General features: G+C 36.1%; 1 protein-coding gene across 3 annotated transcripts; it reads right to left on the reverse strand.

Moving 5' to 3' along the window:
* Positions 1–1,373: 1,373 nt before the first annotated feature.
* Positions 1,374–13,973, reverse strand: LOC147402911 (uncharacterized). 3 transcript variants are annotated; one of them, XM_086438314.1, is made up of 19 exons: positions 13,849–13,972; positions 13,551–13,604; positions 13,376–13,438; positions 12,540–12,593; positions 12,308–12,409; positions 10,840–10,951; positions 9,756–9,801; positions 8,610–8,681; positions 8,108–8,170; positions 7,872–8,026; positions 7,694–7,758; positions 7,302–7,452; positions 5,536–5,641; positions 5,309–5,444; positions 3,358–3,422; positions 3,042–3,206; positions 2,885–2,957; positions 2,717–2,796; positions 1,374–1,687 (listed from the first exon to the last, which is right to left on the reverse strand). In XM_086438314.1, exons 1-18 carry the CDS (start codon positions 13,850–13,852, stop codon positions 2,735–2,737), a joined length of 1,548 nt encoding a protein of 515 aa, XP_086294440.1. In that variant the 5' UTR covers positions 13,853–13,972; the 3' UTR covers positions 1,374–1,687; positions 2,717–2,734. The 3 variants fall into 3 exon arrangements, with proteins under 3 accessions (XP_086294440.1, XP_086294441.1, XP_086294442.1); XM_086438315.1 differs by lacking the exon at positions 13,376–13,438 and having other exon boundaries at positions 13,849–13,973; XM_086438316.1 differs by lacking the exons at positions 13,376–13,438; positions 13,551–13,604 and having other exon boundaries at positions 13,849–13,871.
* Between the last annotated feature and the right edge of the window lie 2,054 nt (positions 13,974–16,027).

The following is a 16,027-nucleotide window of genomic DNA, read 5'->3' on the forward strand; positions in this document are numbered from 1 at the left end:
ATTTCAAATTCCATGGAAAGTGACTTTCCATGCAATCAAACATACCCTAACCGAGTTCTTATTGTTCTAAGATATTAATTTTTTTTAAGTGATGAAGTGCAATTAGTAATGAGTGGCGTGCAACTAATTGGTTCCTAAATTTAATACATTTTTATTTGACCCATGTAGGTTGACTCGATTGGAGACTGACTATTAAAACTACAGTTTTTAGTGTTGGGGGTGGAGGTAATCATGATAGAATAACATTGAATAATGAATTTTCGTCTCCCCCATCACAGAACAGTAGATCATTTATAATGTATGCCAAGGCAAAAAATCTACGGTTCTATGATGGAGGTGTATGTCAGAAGGGGGCATCAGATTATCACGACTCGATAACATTTTATCAGAAAATCATTTACCAAATACATAATCAAGCATCTATGACTTCACATTCTTTAAATGAAACTCGTTTTCCCACTCATTGGTAATCAAGAAGACACTAATATTTGACCAGAGTGAAGAAAATATTTCCAAGGCCACACGCACCATGCATGAATCATGTCAAACACATGTTATATACATTTCAACATGATACAATTAAAATTCCAACCTGCCCGGCCTACAATTTGAGATACTTAGTTTTGAGACATTATTTTAAATTGTCAACTGGTGGCTTATCGATATTATTTGACTTTGAAGACATTTTTGTGTGTCAAAGTGTGACTTATCTTCACTATGAAATTCAATTAGAATAGGATTATAAATGGATAGATAGTTATGATTCAAAGTTCTCTAGAACATGATTTTTCATTTCACTGTCATTTAAAAGAAGCGAGATTGATTACACACTTCTTACCTTGGCAATTACTGTAGGGCCTTAATTCAAAACCTGGCCTCTCACACCAAAATAATTACTGACCAATAACCTGCTGCTTGTCTAGCCCAATAAAACCGCCCATTCATTTCATTGGGATTCACACCACACAAATCTCAGGGACCATCCTAACAGTCTAGACCAATGGAGTCTTACCATCATTTTTCTTTCAATAATAACCCACTAACAATAATAACAGAGTCATGATTTTCTGACACATGCCCCCCTGACGTGGCATGTGCGAGAACCATAGATTTTCCCTCTGGATACACAACTGTACATCCCCAAAATATGTGCAGTTGTGTATCCCGAGGAAAAGAATCTATGATTCTAGCACATGCCACATCCAGAGGCATCTGGCAGAGGGGGTGTCAGGCATCAGAAAATCATTATTCATAATAAAAACACAGGGAAAACATAATGCGACACATATGGGGGTTCAAAATACTACCAATCTATCACATATCCTCAGGATGATGGCTCATTGCAGCACACTACCTACTAGAGCAACATGGCATTACAGTAGTAAATAAATACCATAATTATTATATAAGTTAAGTTCGAGGCAAGCACGTTTAAATTAGGTCATATATGAATGAAAACATCAAAAACGTTGAAAACTTGTAAAAATGGTATCGATAAAAGGTCCACATTCACATGTCACAGATGTAGATGAAAAACTCAGCACACAGCAAATATCAGAAGCTCTATTATGGTATTTTAGTATCACTAATTTCAAAAGTTCAAGAGCTCCCGCTGTTTAGATTAAAGCCAGCTTGTTCTTCCTCAAATTGCATTGCCTGACCTATAAAATTAGAAGGCCTCAACTGCCTGTCAAGAGAGAGAAAATTGAACATGTCATGCAATAAAGAAACAGTACAAGCAGATGACAAGTCATTGAAATAGGCATGAATGTTTAAATTTGTGTTTCAGTCGGGGATCAAAAAACCAAAACATTATTGACTGAAATATGGTTCATGTAGAAGCATCAACATGATTTAAATGAGGAAAGCTTTCAATGTATCTGATTAAGATCTCTCTCACCAACCATTTGTTGATAATCCAAATGGATCATAAAATAAATAAAGAAGGCAATGAGAGAAATAGTCCAAGAAAGATAAGTCAGGAAGTCATATAGTGTAAAGACAGGATCTGATTGAAATCAAATTCACTAAACCTTTACCGTCTGTGTCCTGAACTTTATGCTTTAGATTGAATTAGTTGGGGTAACATTGGGTCTAGTGATCTTCAACTATGAGACAAGAAGAGATGAAACACACTCAAGGACAATTAGCCAACCCACAACAAGTGTTATTGGTACAATAACTTATTACTCATCAGTATATATTATTTGCTCTTCAAGTCAATTAAGTGGGAAAATAACTAAGAAAAGCAATACCTGATTATGAACAGTTGAAACTAAACTAATCAAAAGCTAACTCTACTATATTTGTTCTTTTTCTAGTTTCCTTTTTCTCTTTTTATTTTTTTTCCTCTTTTAGCTTTTATTGTTCACCACATAACATATTAGCAGCCAGCAACCCATTCCCAACAGATTACTAGATTTTTCATTTCGTTTCATTTCTTTCTTATTTCTGATAAAAATGCATACAAGTAGACCAATAATAGCATGGCCTTGTAAGGGGTTTTCTGAGTCAACTCGAAAGAGTATTCTCCGATTTGGATGTATTAACCACATGACCATTCTCTAGAGTCTAGACAACCATCTGAGTCCACTTAAAGCATCATCCTCAACCCAAGAAGAGACTCAGTAATGGTGCAAAAAGAACTGAAAAACGGAGGGGTCGTCACAATGGGTCTCTTAAGATTGTCACAGAAAATGAATCAGGAGCTCCTTACTTCTTATGTCAAAACTGTTCAAGACCCAGTACTTCCAGAAGAAGAAAGACTTGTAACTTTCCCCACAGCAACTGTTTTTCCTGTAAACACAATAATCTCAGAACTGCATAACATATAGAAGTAGCCTGATTGCTTGTGTGAGTAGAATAATGCTTGTCTGTATATTACCTTCAGAACGAAGTGTAAACCTTCCAAGCTGAGGAAAATCAGAAAACTTTTCAATGCAAATCAAGTTATTCACCTGGCATGCACAGTGAAGAAAAATAATTAACCCTAGTCCAGTAAATGAATTTTGATGTATCTAAGAGTAGCTCACATAGTTCACCTGAATGCGACATACAACAACAGCACCATTCTTCACAAAAAGAACTTTCTTCTTCATAGGTTTCTTTGTCTTTGGATCAATCTGCTGTAGCAGCTCAATAATCTCACCCTCCTCAACAACAGAATGAATGTGCAACATTGCCTTGTAACCAGCAGTAAAAATTGCCTGGAATCTCGGGAAATGTCAGTACGTGCTTCAAGTAGTACATAATAATAAAATATTTCAAAAACCTAAAGGAAAAAAACATTGCAAGAACGAACTAGAAAGCCCAACTACATGAGCCAAAGAAAGCTCCTTGTAAACTATGTATGCATACATTGTCAAGCAACTCAAGGATCTGCAACTGGGCATCGAACTCAAGAACTGCAGCTATTGGTTTCACTGCAAGAAGGGAAATAAATTAAATCCCCAAGAAGTAACCCAATTTGAAGAAGAAAAAAAGAATAAGAATTGCAAGGTATAGCAAACCATAAAATATAATCCCAAAATTAACAATAAGTCAACATGGAAACGTATGTGGAATCAATGACATGATATTTTCCAATTTTTCAATCAGAATCATGCCTGGGAGAGTTTTGGCTTGTGAAGTGTCCTATTTTCACTCTTTGCCTACAAAATATAGAAATCTATTGTTGTGTAGACTTTTAGAATTCATCTCTTGAAGCAGATTCCCAGTCCAAACACGTTCAAAATGTGTCGAGAACTAGGGCACCATCAAAAGTCCAACTACAAGATCTCTTGCCAGTTTCAGAGCCCAAATGCAATGAAATGTTATTTTGAAGTCGGTAGTCTCTCAGCTATTACAAAATACTTTCTAATTAGATTCTTGATGGTTTTAGTGAAAGGAAAATTTGGCCACAACTTATTTCTCACAGCCTACCACACACTTTTGTTTCTTATGCCAAGGTAGTGGTGAATCTGTAAATAATATTCTTATTAATTGCAATTTTGCCTGAGCTATTTGATACAGTTCCATCATTTTATTTTATTAGGTATATAAAAAAAAATCCCATTTCAGTATCCTCTTTCTCGTTAATAATCCATGACCTTTAACTCAGGAAATAGAACCTTGGATGGAAAGGAACTTCATGTTCGCAAGGTCATCCTCACTAATTTAGGCATTACTCTCTGTTGGTATAAGTTCTCCAAAGATCAATGTGGTCTTTTCTTTGAGGTCTTATCTTTTAGGTGGAAGATTGTGTGTCACAACTATATCCAATGACAGGATAGGTCGGCTGAACCCATTCCTGACTATGGAACTTTGATATTCTTAAATTATACACCAAATAAACTTGATTAAGCAGTTCATTTCTAAGTACAGATTTTTTATATTGCCTCATAACTCCCTGCTTTTTGGACATATCCTTTGCTTTTGGACCCTTTATCTATGGTATCCTCATCTCTCAGAAAAATATCCTCTCTTCTCATACATATCTTCCCGCAAATGGATCCTCTTTTTCAGTAAGATCCTATCAGATCAAGGATTTTTGAAAATATTGCTGAGAAGACCACAGCAAAATATCAACTCAAGCAAATTGGATGAGATCCAACCCCAAGAATGATGAAACCCGACAACTATTGGCAGGATTTACTGGTCAACTAAAGGAAGAAGTGTCCACCATATCCTTTGAAATGCCAATAAGGAAAAAAGACTTCAAAAAGGAAACCAACTCCATCATAACTGCATCTGCAAATCACAGGATTAAGTGGGATAATCTCTGTCTCCCATTATAACTGCAACACTTACAAAGGAATAGCCTTCTCACTGATAAAAGAGTGCTTCCCCTGTGAGGTATGGTTGATTAACCTCCATCATTTCTACTAGTGTAAACTATATAAAAAAAAATTTAAAAAAAAGTATAAATGAAGTAGACTCATAGTGGGCTAATTCATGAATTGAATAAAGAAAAAAATGGGCCCTTTTATTAACTCAGCGGTAGAGTCACGCCATGGTAAGGCGTAAGTCATCGGTTCAAATCCGATAAAGGGCTTTTTTCTTTTCCACGAAACTCCTAAACAACTTGATTGTTAGGGTGCTAGTGTTCAGGTCATCCAACTCAGTCTAAAAGCATACATTGAGAAGTCAACCAATCCATGGAGTTTTGAAATTTTCAAGTTGAGTTGTTATAAAAATCATATGTCTAATCATATATTATTTCCCTGTAGTGCTGAAGTTTGCATCATTTTTCCTATAAGAAATCTTGCAGTATTAAAACAGTACAATCCAGAATACTAAATTATTTAGCTCATCACGGAAGAAAACTTACCAACACTTGATAGGACAAAACCAGATGATATGTCCTCTTCTTCAACCCCAGACAGTCTGACTCGTACATTTTCACCAGGTCCTGCGTGTTTTACTTTATTTTCATCACAGTATATAGCAAGCACTTTCACGTGAGCCTGTCAATTCAACACGCAAAATCTTCAAGCACTGGTAATAGCTGCAACAAGACAAAATCAGAGGAGAGAGAGCTCAGCTAAAACACCAGACCTTATTGGGCATGACCAACAAGTTATCACCCTCCCGAATGCTACCAGACTCTATTTTTCCCATTACAACAGTTCCCATGTCTTTAAATTTGTCAATAATTGGCAACCTGCATATCAAAAAGGATATATTAGATTAATCAATTGAACAATAAAGATAGTAACGACAACAGTCAAAGAAAGTAATATAAGACCATGCTTTATCAGCACCACTAAAATCCATCAAGATTCAAGAGACATTCAGACTACTTTTCAAACATTCAAATTAGACAAGTGATGAAGATTTTACCAACCAATATCCAATATTGTTCCAGCATATATATATTACAATATTAAGATATACTATAAGAACACATCCACAAAACCAATGTTAGATCCATAACCATTCAACAGTTGCAGCAGCACACTTGCATAATAGAATTGAATGGAGGAATAGAATTCGCTCAGCCAAACCGGGGGCACATCACACATGAGAGATGTTAACCAACCAACTACTCCAAAAGACCGATCTGTTGGAGAGGGCTATGTATTCACGGAGCTTAACGGGGGTACAACACACCTGAGAGTGGAGGAAAACATACTCTCAACACTCCCCCTCACCCATAAGGGTGAAAAGAATCGAACCCGTGACCGATACGAACCCAGCGCTTTGATACCATGTTAACCAACCAACTACTCCAAAAGACTGATCTGTTGGAGAGGGCTATGAATATAAGAGTGTCACGGAGCTTAACTGGGGTACAACACACCCGAGAGTGGAAGAAAACATACTCTCAACAAGAGAGAGGGAGAGTCTTCTCATATTCTGTTTTATCCTGATAGGCAGATGTTAGAACCCCTCATAGATCTCTATAAGCATTAATATAATGGTGCTGCAAGATAACGGTTTTCGCAAGGACCTTGTGGTGTATAGGGCATTCTGTTTGAAAGAGGAAAAAGGACTATGTAACTTTGATCATCTTTGGCAGGTTTTGGTGGTGGTGGTGGCAAAGAATGTTTCGATGGATCCAAGGTGTATAAATGTACTGTTTTGGAGGGAAAGGATTCTCCAACCTAAGTTATGCAAGAAAGCATCCTAATTCGAGCATATGTAATCCAAGACCTTCAAAAACAAGTTTGTGAATGAAACCCTGTTAGGCCAGTGGCCGAACTGATTTGAATTGGCCAACGCCACCAGGAATTAACTGAGTTCTGAACCATTTTGTCACGACTGTATTGAAATAATCACGTCAGGAGTTATACCTTTGAATCCGAGTAACCCACCCCAGAAAATATAACCCAAAAAAAAAAAAAAGTGGCAAAATTTAAACTTGTTGAGGCTCCTTCAGTGATGACCGAAGAAGTGAAACATATGAGAATAAAATGTAAAAATTCCACCAGGACTTCACTTAAGTGTTGAAATCAATCAGAACATGAACTAAAGACGAACTGGATCAGAATTAACCAGCAAACTAAAATTCATAAGAAACAAAAAAGGATTGGAAGCTATGTTACATGGTGTGGATACGACCTTTACACCTGAGCTTGAGATTGTCAATATGGACAAGGCAACCATTTTGAGGTATCCAGGTAAAATAGCGTGGAGGAACATACTCAATGTAGTGTATGAAAGGAAAAGAAGTCATGCATTTTAACAAACTAGAAGGAGAACCAAACACAAACACAGAATACTATAAAAATGAGAGGAAACACATCATTTTTTATCACTAAGGAGGAACAAATCAATCATAAACCTAACCAAAAAAAAACATGGAAATCGTATTTTTTTACCTGAATGAGCCTTTGGGATCTAGTTGAGGAATTTCTATTCGGTCCAGAACTTCAAAAAGGCATGGACCATCCCACCAAGAGCATGCACTCTTATCCACCCGAGTTTTCATGTTAGAACCGATCAAACCAGATATAGGGAGAAACTGAACATCTGCAAGTTGCATGCAGTGAATTGTCAATAAATAATCAGACAACCCAGCATAAGTATACAACAAATAAAATAATGGAACCTTAAGAGAAATTAATAGGAATCTTAAACCAAAAACATAATACATTTGTTAACAGTATATGATGGATACCCCTTCTTCAGAAAATTATCAAAGCAAGCTGCCAGGACAAGTTTATTTAAAATGTTTATATAGGAGAATTATAGGATAGGGGTCCTGTATTACCTTTCTTCACATTGTAACCCGAAGACTTTAGGAAGGGAATCATCTTTGATTCTATTTCATCATACCTAGTAATAGCAAATAAATAGATAAATATTGGAATCCTAACAATAGCTTCTCAAGAAGGGAAAAAGAAGAAGAAGAAACGTTCGCAGAACATTACAAAGATTGTGTAAAGTACCTTTCTTTGGACCATCCAACAGTAGGATCGTCCATTTTGTTGATGACAACAAGCAACTTGGACACACCCAAGGTCTTGGCAAGTAGGACATGTTCACGGGTCTGTCCACCTCTCTCATATCCCGTTTCAAATTCCCCTTTCCGAGCAGATATTACCTATATATCTTATGCAACTAAATTCTAGACTTCATCCAAAAAATGAACTACAAGAATGAAGCATCACAACAATATGCTTACCAGAACCCCTATATCAGCTTGAGAGGCCCCACTGATCATGTTTGGGACATAACTCTTGTGACCCTGAAGGATACAGAAGACACATAAAAATAGAGAAAAACAAGAAAAAAAATTGTGTAACGAAAAAAAGGATTATTATGTCACGAAAAAAAGGAACACACGCCATCCACATTTAGGAGCAGCACGCCTTAGTCTAAAGGCACCAAAAAGACGTCACTCTCCTATGGCGTAAGCTTAGGGTAAGCCTTTGAGCGAAAAGGGTATCTCCCTTCAAGCCTCAAGCCTTTTTGAGAGCTCTGCCACAGGTGAGCCTTTAGGCATAAGGCTCCAATGGCTTGCGTAACCTGCAAATCTTCTAGTATCTGGCCTAAGAAACTCCGTACAAGCTATAAAGTTCCTCTTTAGTTTCTTAAATCAACTATCAGAAAAGACCTATCGACAATGAAACTTATGACTGATATGAACGATAGAAGAGATGGCTGCGACAAGGAGAAAACATTACCGGAGCATCAAGGATTGTGAATCTGGTGTTTTCCGTCTCGAAATGTGCTCTACCAACCTCCACTGTCTTTCCCTGAAATAAGCATTTGCAACAAAGAACAAAATATAACACTTCCCATACAATAAGAAGAAAACACAGAATGTTCAGAGACCCGGCTGAATATACATAGACACCATCCGTTCAAACAATAAAGCATTTAATGAGGACAGCCAACATTATATGCACATGGCTGAGCCCTTTATTAAATGATCTCAAGTGTGATAAAGATAACAGAGATGTCATGATATATGGCAATCACACTTTAATTCAGAAATAGTTTTTTTAAGGTGGATGCATGAGGCAAGTTGTCAGACCCTCTTGATGTACGATGGGCATAAATCACATTGTTCAGCAATTTACTTTGAAAAAATAATAATAAAAGTTAAAATTAAGAAAATAACAGAAAAATTAGAACATTTAAAAACAGGTATACAAAATCAGGAAAAAACATAACATGTGGATTGTCAAATTTTAACTAGGAGTTATGAAGTGGTGTGTATTAACTTATTTGAGGACAATTAAGTCAGCTTTCCAACCAAAATTCAACAAATACATGTATGGATTGAGTGTTGGGTGCAAAGTAGGCCAAAGACATTTAGATACATCAAATAGAACCACCTTGGATATTTTCCATCACGTTCTAATCCTTAAGCATTTGTTACTGAAATTTTGGGGTTCAGTAGGAACATTCTTATACCAACATCAATAATCTCCACCAACACCATGTCTGACTGAGTGAGGGGTAGCAATGTTTTCAAAATTGGAGACCAGGGAGAGGTGATTCATAAGCCTAAAGAATGGATTGAAATCCGCAAGGCAGCATGCGGAGTAAGTCATGAGTAAGCTTTAAAAAGAACACTAAAAATAAATAATAGGATACATTAAGTAAATGACAAACTTAGGAAAATTTATGGAAAAAAAAAAAGTAGTCTACTTCATATGGAGAAAAGAGACGCCCTTGTTGATGTTATCTAATATAGAACACCCTTTTATTATTTTTGTAACCAAGGGTTAGGCAGGAAGGGAAAAAAAGAAGAAAAAAGATAGAACTGAATTCGATAAAGCAATAACCTACCATCAATAACCAAAGTAGAAAACAAGACATACCTTTTCACGTTCCTCCTCATTTGTATCCATGATATACGCCATATACCTAGTACATGAAGGATTGTGTTTATGTAAAGGAAAACCAAAAGAATAAGAAACAAGACTGTTTTTATTCATACTACATGATCCACCAACCATGTAGATGAACAAAAAACAAAGGATGTTGACATAAGCCGCTCGTGCCAATAAAATTGTGTCAATGTGAAGCAAGAAAAACTAAACACATTTTGGAACTGGGATGGACTTAATACTCAATCACAGGATTGCTGTTATAGATTTAAAAGACTCAAGAATATCTTAATCTAAAATTCAAAAAATGAACTACAAAACACAAGAAAGTGCAAAGATAAAACATTCAGTATGTCAATTATTGAAGTGTGCAAATTACCACATCAAACGATCACCCATATTTTATTTTATTTTTAATTTACACCAAGCCTTGAAGCAACTCTTCAGGAAAAAAAAAGAGGAGGGGGGGGGGGGGGGGGGTGAGAATTAAACAGAATAAATAAGGCAAAACAGGTGAAAAGATGAATGCAACTATGTAAGGACTCAACGCTATATCTCCTATAGACAATAGTGTCTATAGAAACATACACAAAAATAACAACCCAGACAGACACTGTCACTGCCAGCACTAAGAAAGTTCAAGTCTGAACTTAAGGATCATGAAAGGACGAACTAATACATGTTTTCTTCCTACTGCAATTTCAAATGATATGAACCGTCATCGCAGATGGTAGTTGGAAACATAGCAGGGGTTCAAAAGCTTAGGAGGAGACTGTTTCACTAGTAGGATGTTAGCGAACGAGCAATCTCCAATTCCCGCTAATTACTCTACTCCTCCATCCCACCTTCACTCTTGGTGCATCTTTATCTGTAATTTGTGCCACCTCTTAAAATACCTCTTCCTTTTAACTATCCATCTTTTTTGCATTGCATCGATCTGATACAGCTGGGATTGGCATGAATTTGTTTGTGGGAAAGTTTTTGATTATGCAATAGCTTCAGTTAGAGCAAAGTTGAAAATGGCATGACGAAATGGTTGTTTAGCCAATAATGGATTTTGCGCCAAAGAACTTACCAACTTTCTCGACTTTTATCCTTTGCTTCTTTCTCATATTTCTGGATTGTTCGATCATCAACCTGACCACTGAGGAAAAGTATCTGCCCTCCAGTTGTGGACTTCCCTGCATCTGCAACCAGCATACAACATATGACTGAGTACAGAGGGATAACCAATTGTCCCTGTTGACTCATAACTAGGGAAAAGGTTCAATAAACCGACCCGACACGCACATATAGTATATGAATAATGTGATAAACGCTGTCTGCACAAAAAGTGTGCTAGGGGTGCAACTTGGTCCGGTTCAATCCGAGAACCAAACCAATAGCTTTGGGTTGGGTTGGATTGGTTTGGAACAGGTTGTGGTTCAATTCTAGGTTAAGAAAATGGAGAACCAATCAATTTGGTTCAGTTCTTACTTCAAGGCTTGTGTAGAACCGAACCCTTACATGCTATATATTGATATATATTGGGTCAGGATCCCTTAACTCCTAAGAATGAATCGTGAAAAAACACATGATCCCAACCCTTTAAATGCAAAATCCAATGGTTGAGATATATCATCGGGATACGTATCTCCGAGATTTGTGTTACCAAGATACTCATAAATCTCAACCATTGGATTTTGTATTTAAAGGGTTGGAATCATGTGTTTTTTTCACGAGTCATTCTTAGGAGTCGAAGGATCCCAACCCACATGTATATATACTATTAATTTAGGAGTTAGGACATGGATTAATGAATTTTTCATGGATGAATTAATGACTTTTTTATGGATAGATTAATGATTTATTATACGAAATTTTATGTTTATGATATATATATCATTAAAAATATGTTATTTCAAAGCAAGTTTATAAAATATGGGCAGCCCATTTAACTGAAACGAACAAACCGGCCCATTTAACTGAAACGAACAAACCGGCTTTAGTTTGGTTTGGTTCCATTGGCATTTCGGTTAGGTTTTGGTTCTTATATTGTGGAACCAACCTATATCAGTTCGGTTCCAATTTTGCCTTAAATTGCTAGCCTTGCAATCATTCATCAACTTCAAGGCGAATTCAAAAGGTTGACAATTTACTTTGGAGAGCCACTCTTCCTCACTTTGAACTGGAAGTCTGGAAATCAAAGTCCCAATCAAGACAGATTTCGTATTATGTGATGATCGATGCTTTTGTTGAGTCGAGGTAGAAGGGGTCGCACGAAAAAAAAAAAAGTCACCTGCTGGCTTTCCCGATAACGGTCCTAATTTCAAGAGCAAGAAAGTGGCGTACCTATGCAAGAAATTTTGCCTTAAACCGAACCAAGTTGCGCCCCTAGTATGCGCGCATCATTAACCTCAAGCATAAACTTAAAATGGAGCATAACTAGCACCAAAGGTATAACATTCACAACAAACTCACCCAACGTGCACAATGTCTAGAGCAACATGTAGAACAGGTTAAAGAAACCCCAAATGGCCAAAATATAAATTAGGCCAACTTACCAACGTGGCCAATAAATACAACATTCAAGTGTCGCTTTATTTTTTCTTCATTTTCATCCAGTTCTTCAGTATCCTCTGGAGCAGTCGTTTCCTTATCTTTCACTGAAAAATCAATGCACATCATAACAATATAATAGTTATTGTGATGCTTAAGTAAATATGCACAGAAATTATCCCAGCAATATATAATCAGCACCGTCCCACAGACAGACACAGAAAAAGATTGTGATACCTTTGGGCTCCATCTGCAATGGCTGGGAGCTTGTGTGGGCCTCATCCTTGACATCTGCAAAGGATGACAAAACAGATTATCTCGGGAGAATTCTATTTACTGATTCAAGGTAATTGGGGCCGCTATGGCAGCAATTAAAAGAAACATAAAGTGATAATCTGTAATTCTATACATCACCAGTATTCCCTTGTGCAGTAAGTTCCTAGACAATAAATGCGGGTTAAAGCTTATGAGGCGGTAAACAAGCTATATTTCCTGAATATCAATTAAATCTGACGGTGCTTGCTTGCCAAGTTGGTTAAAGTCAGTGAGTGTTTATATTACGACCAGGGTTCAAAACCACCTTCGCCAACTAATTAATAACCACTAATTCACTTGCTTATTAAGAGAGGAGGGGCAAGGAAGTTGGTCCATGTCCAACAACCAATATTGAATCAGTTCTCAAACCCCACCCCCAAAAACAAAGAAAAAAGCTACACTAGTTCAGGTGTATCCAAGAGGAAAAAAAACAGTAAATACGACTACAAATGCAATATGTTTCATAAAGCTTGCATACAATAGAATGGGATAAGACCAAAGGCCGACAGAAATTAACGCTAAGAGACTCCCCGATGTGAACTTTATGTTCTTGAACTGTGTGTAAACATGATGTTCAGTTTCACATGCACACAATCACACTATCACACACACACACACACACACACACACTTCTTTTAATTTGATAAGATAAGTCTAGTTTGATCAAATTCCATAGAAAATAAGTAAATAAATACTCAGATTTTTTATAAGAAAAAAGATAAAATTAAACCACAATTCAGGGGTACAACGATGTTAACCTTCGCCAATTACATCTGGTTCTTTTACTTCTTCCAGTTGTACTTCAGGAACAGCTATTTCTTCTGATGAAATTCAATCGAAGCATTCGCAAAGAACATCAAGTCAATATAAAATTATCACTTTTTTATTCATTTTGTGGATCAATATCAGATTAATGAGTCGTGTAATTAGTACCTAACGAGTCCAACTGCAAGGACCGGATGCTAGACTGGATCTCGTCCTCCAAATCTAGAAATAAAAAAAGCTACCTCAATAATCATCGAAATTTGCAGAAAAATGAAAATTTACACTTTAAGTGAAACAAATCAAAATGATAACCACAAAGATGAATCAGAAACCCTATGTCATATCAGAATTATAAATAAATAAATAAATCGAGCTCAAACCTTTCGATCAGAAACTAGGGATTAAAGAATCATAAATCGGGAAAAGAACAAAAAAAACTAGAAATCTATACTGTTTGTTTGCTCACCCATCGCTTCAGAGCTCCTCCTCTCTGCCGCTCGCTCAAGTTTGCGTAAGATAGTAGGAGAGAGAGAGAGAGAGAGGCTGAGTCACAACTCACCACACCGAATGAAGAGGGTTCATTTTATGGGAGAATCTACGGTACAGCGGCGATAAATTAGGTATGATGCTCGCGCATGATTTTACAACTGGATAACCGATGATCTCGATCAAAATAGTGGGATAAAAAATATGGCCCCGTAGAAATAAGAATCCGACTAGCCTTACTAAATTAGTAAGGATTTCACTCGTACTAAGGGTCTCACCTTGTGAAAAATAAAAACATGATCAATTGATTCATGGTTGTAGAGGACAAAATTCTATGAACTTTAAAAGAAATAAAATTATTTTACACAATTTAATTAAAATTTTAAATTTGGGAGTTATGTAGAAATTAGATAACCGTCCTTTTTCAAAATTTTGGATCAAACTCAAAAGAAATTACATTTTGAAATATATTTTTTTAAATCTGAGTTTTTCAATAAAACTTAGAGGACTATAGTGTTGGATTACTGATCTGATAATCCATTTGAGCAAAACGGGCCTTGGTAGGGCTTAAAATCTTTACTAAGTTAGTAAGGAAAATGTTTCTTCATAAATAATAAGATAGATTTATCGTGGACACCTCACTCTTTGATTTTTATTGGAAAAACTCCCTTAGAGTTCTAACAACTCCGAACGAGACCTTACTTGTCAAGTTTATTACCCAACAAATCTTGTTGTGGGCCAACATAACTTTAAAATATTAAATACCTACATTAACATGGTTTGTGGGGTTGAATTGCTAATGTGGCCGACTATGTGGGCCATATGATAGTTTTGGGAGGGAGAATGGATGCTGGAAGGAGGGTGAGGATGTAATTGATATTTGATTTAAAGAATAGTTGGTAATTTAAATATTTATCTTTGAAAATAAGGTGGGTCCCACCTTAGGGTTTGTTGAGTAATGAACTTGATAAAGTAAGGTCCCACTTGGAGTTGTTATAACTTAAAAGGAGTATGTCCGATAAATAAACCAAATAAAGACTTTTGTTTCCAAAAACAACTTTTTATTATGACACACCAACTCGTGAAACTAAACGAGTCCTATTGGTTGCACATCACTGATTGTTATTAATTGCATGTCAGTCTTTAATTTTTTTTACAACCTCTATTTTAACATAATGTTTGTAGTCCAATACGTAACATTTTAGGGTGTAACTTTTAGTTTAACTCTTAGCTTTGTATTATTTACTCGTGTTTTGTGATTGATTTTGTTCGTATTTTCTTTGACTCTAACTTAATTAAGGTATTGATTTTCTAATCTCTGTTTGAAAACTAATATGAGTCAGGTATTTCAAGGGAACATAATTTTGTAAACACGGTTCCAAAACGATAATATTTCTTACAAAAATTATTGAACCTTCAATCATTTATATGGACATAACAAACAATAAGGGAGTACAATCTCTTTTAAATTATTTTTGGAGTGTAATCATCTAAATGGAGTGGAGAGGGGAATTTTCCAGTGCTGGGATGCAATCGAAAATTGGTGGTGTACAATAGCCAATCCCAGTTAAATATCATGCAAGTTTTATCGGGGCTTTTGGTTATGTCGTTCATTACATTTGACATTGCAACAAAAGAGTTAGGTTATTTGCACCCATCATTTTTGCTCACCACACCCACTTACTCCTTGCACCACCCAAAATAGTTGGAATGTCATTTGCAACCCCTATGCTATTCTACAGTGAGGAAATCAAAACTCTTATGGACTTCTTCTCCCTCATTCTTCCTCTCCACTCTTTCGCCTATGTTTCAAATACAAGAAGTAGTACAAACTTGCAAAGTGAGATGGAAATGACCATGAAAACCTTAAATCCTAGTACCTGAGTTGTTATGAAATTTGGACAACAATAAAGAAATAATTTAGTACAAATTCTCCAATAGAGATTCTCCATGATCCTATTGCATCTATTTAAAAGAACTTGATAGATTTCTACCGTGTCACACTTGATATATTTCTATTAAATGTATGTTTGATTGCATAGAAAATGACTTTCTATACAATTTGAAATTCATGAAAAATTAGTGGTGGATAATAGATGGGGTTGGAAAATTAAATTCCATTGTTTGATTTCATCTAAAAAAAATGATGGAAAAAATTT

This window comes from Akebia trifoliata, chromosome 4 (assembly GCF_017979445.1).
Source record: "Akebia trifoliata isolate Shusen 1 chromosome 4, ASM1797944v1, whole genome shotgun sequence".
Taxonomy (NCBI): domain Eukaryota; kingdom Viridiplantae; phylum Streptophyta; class Magnoliopsida; order Ranunculales; family Lardizabalaceae; genus Akebia; species Akebia trifoliata.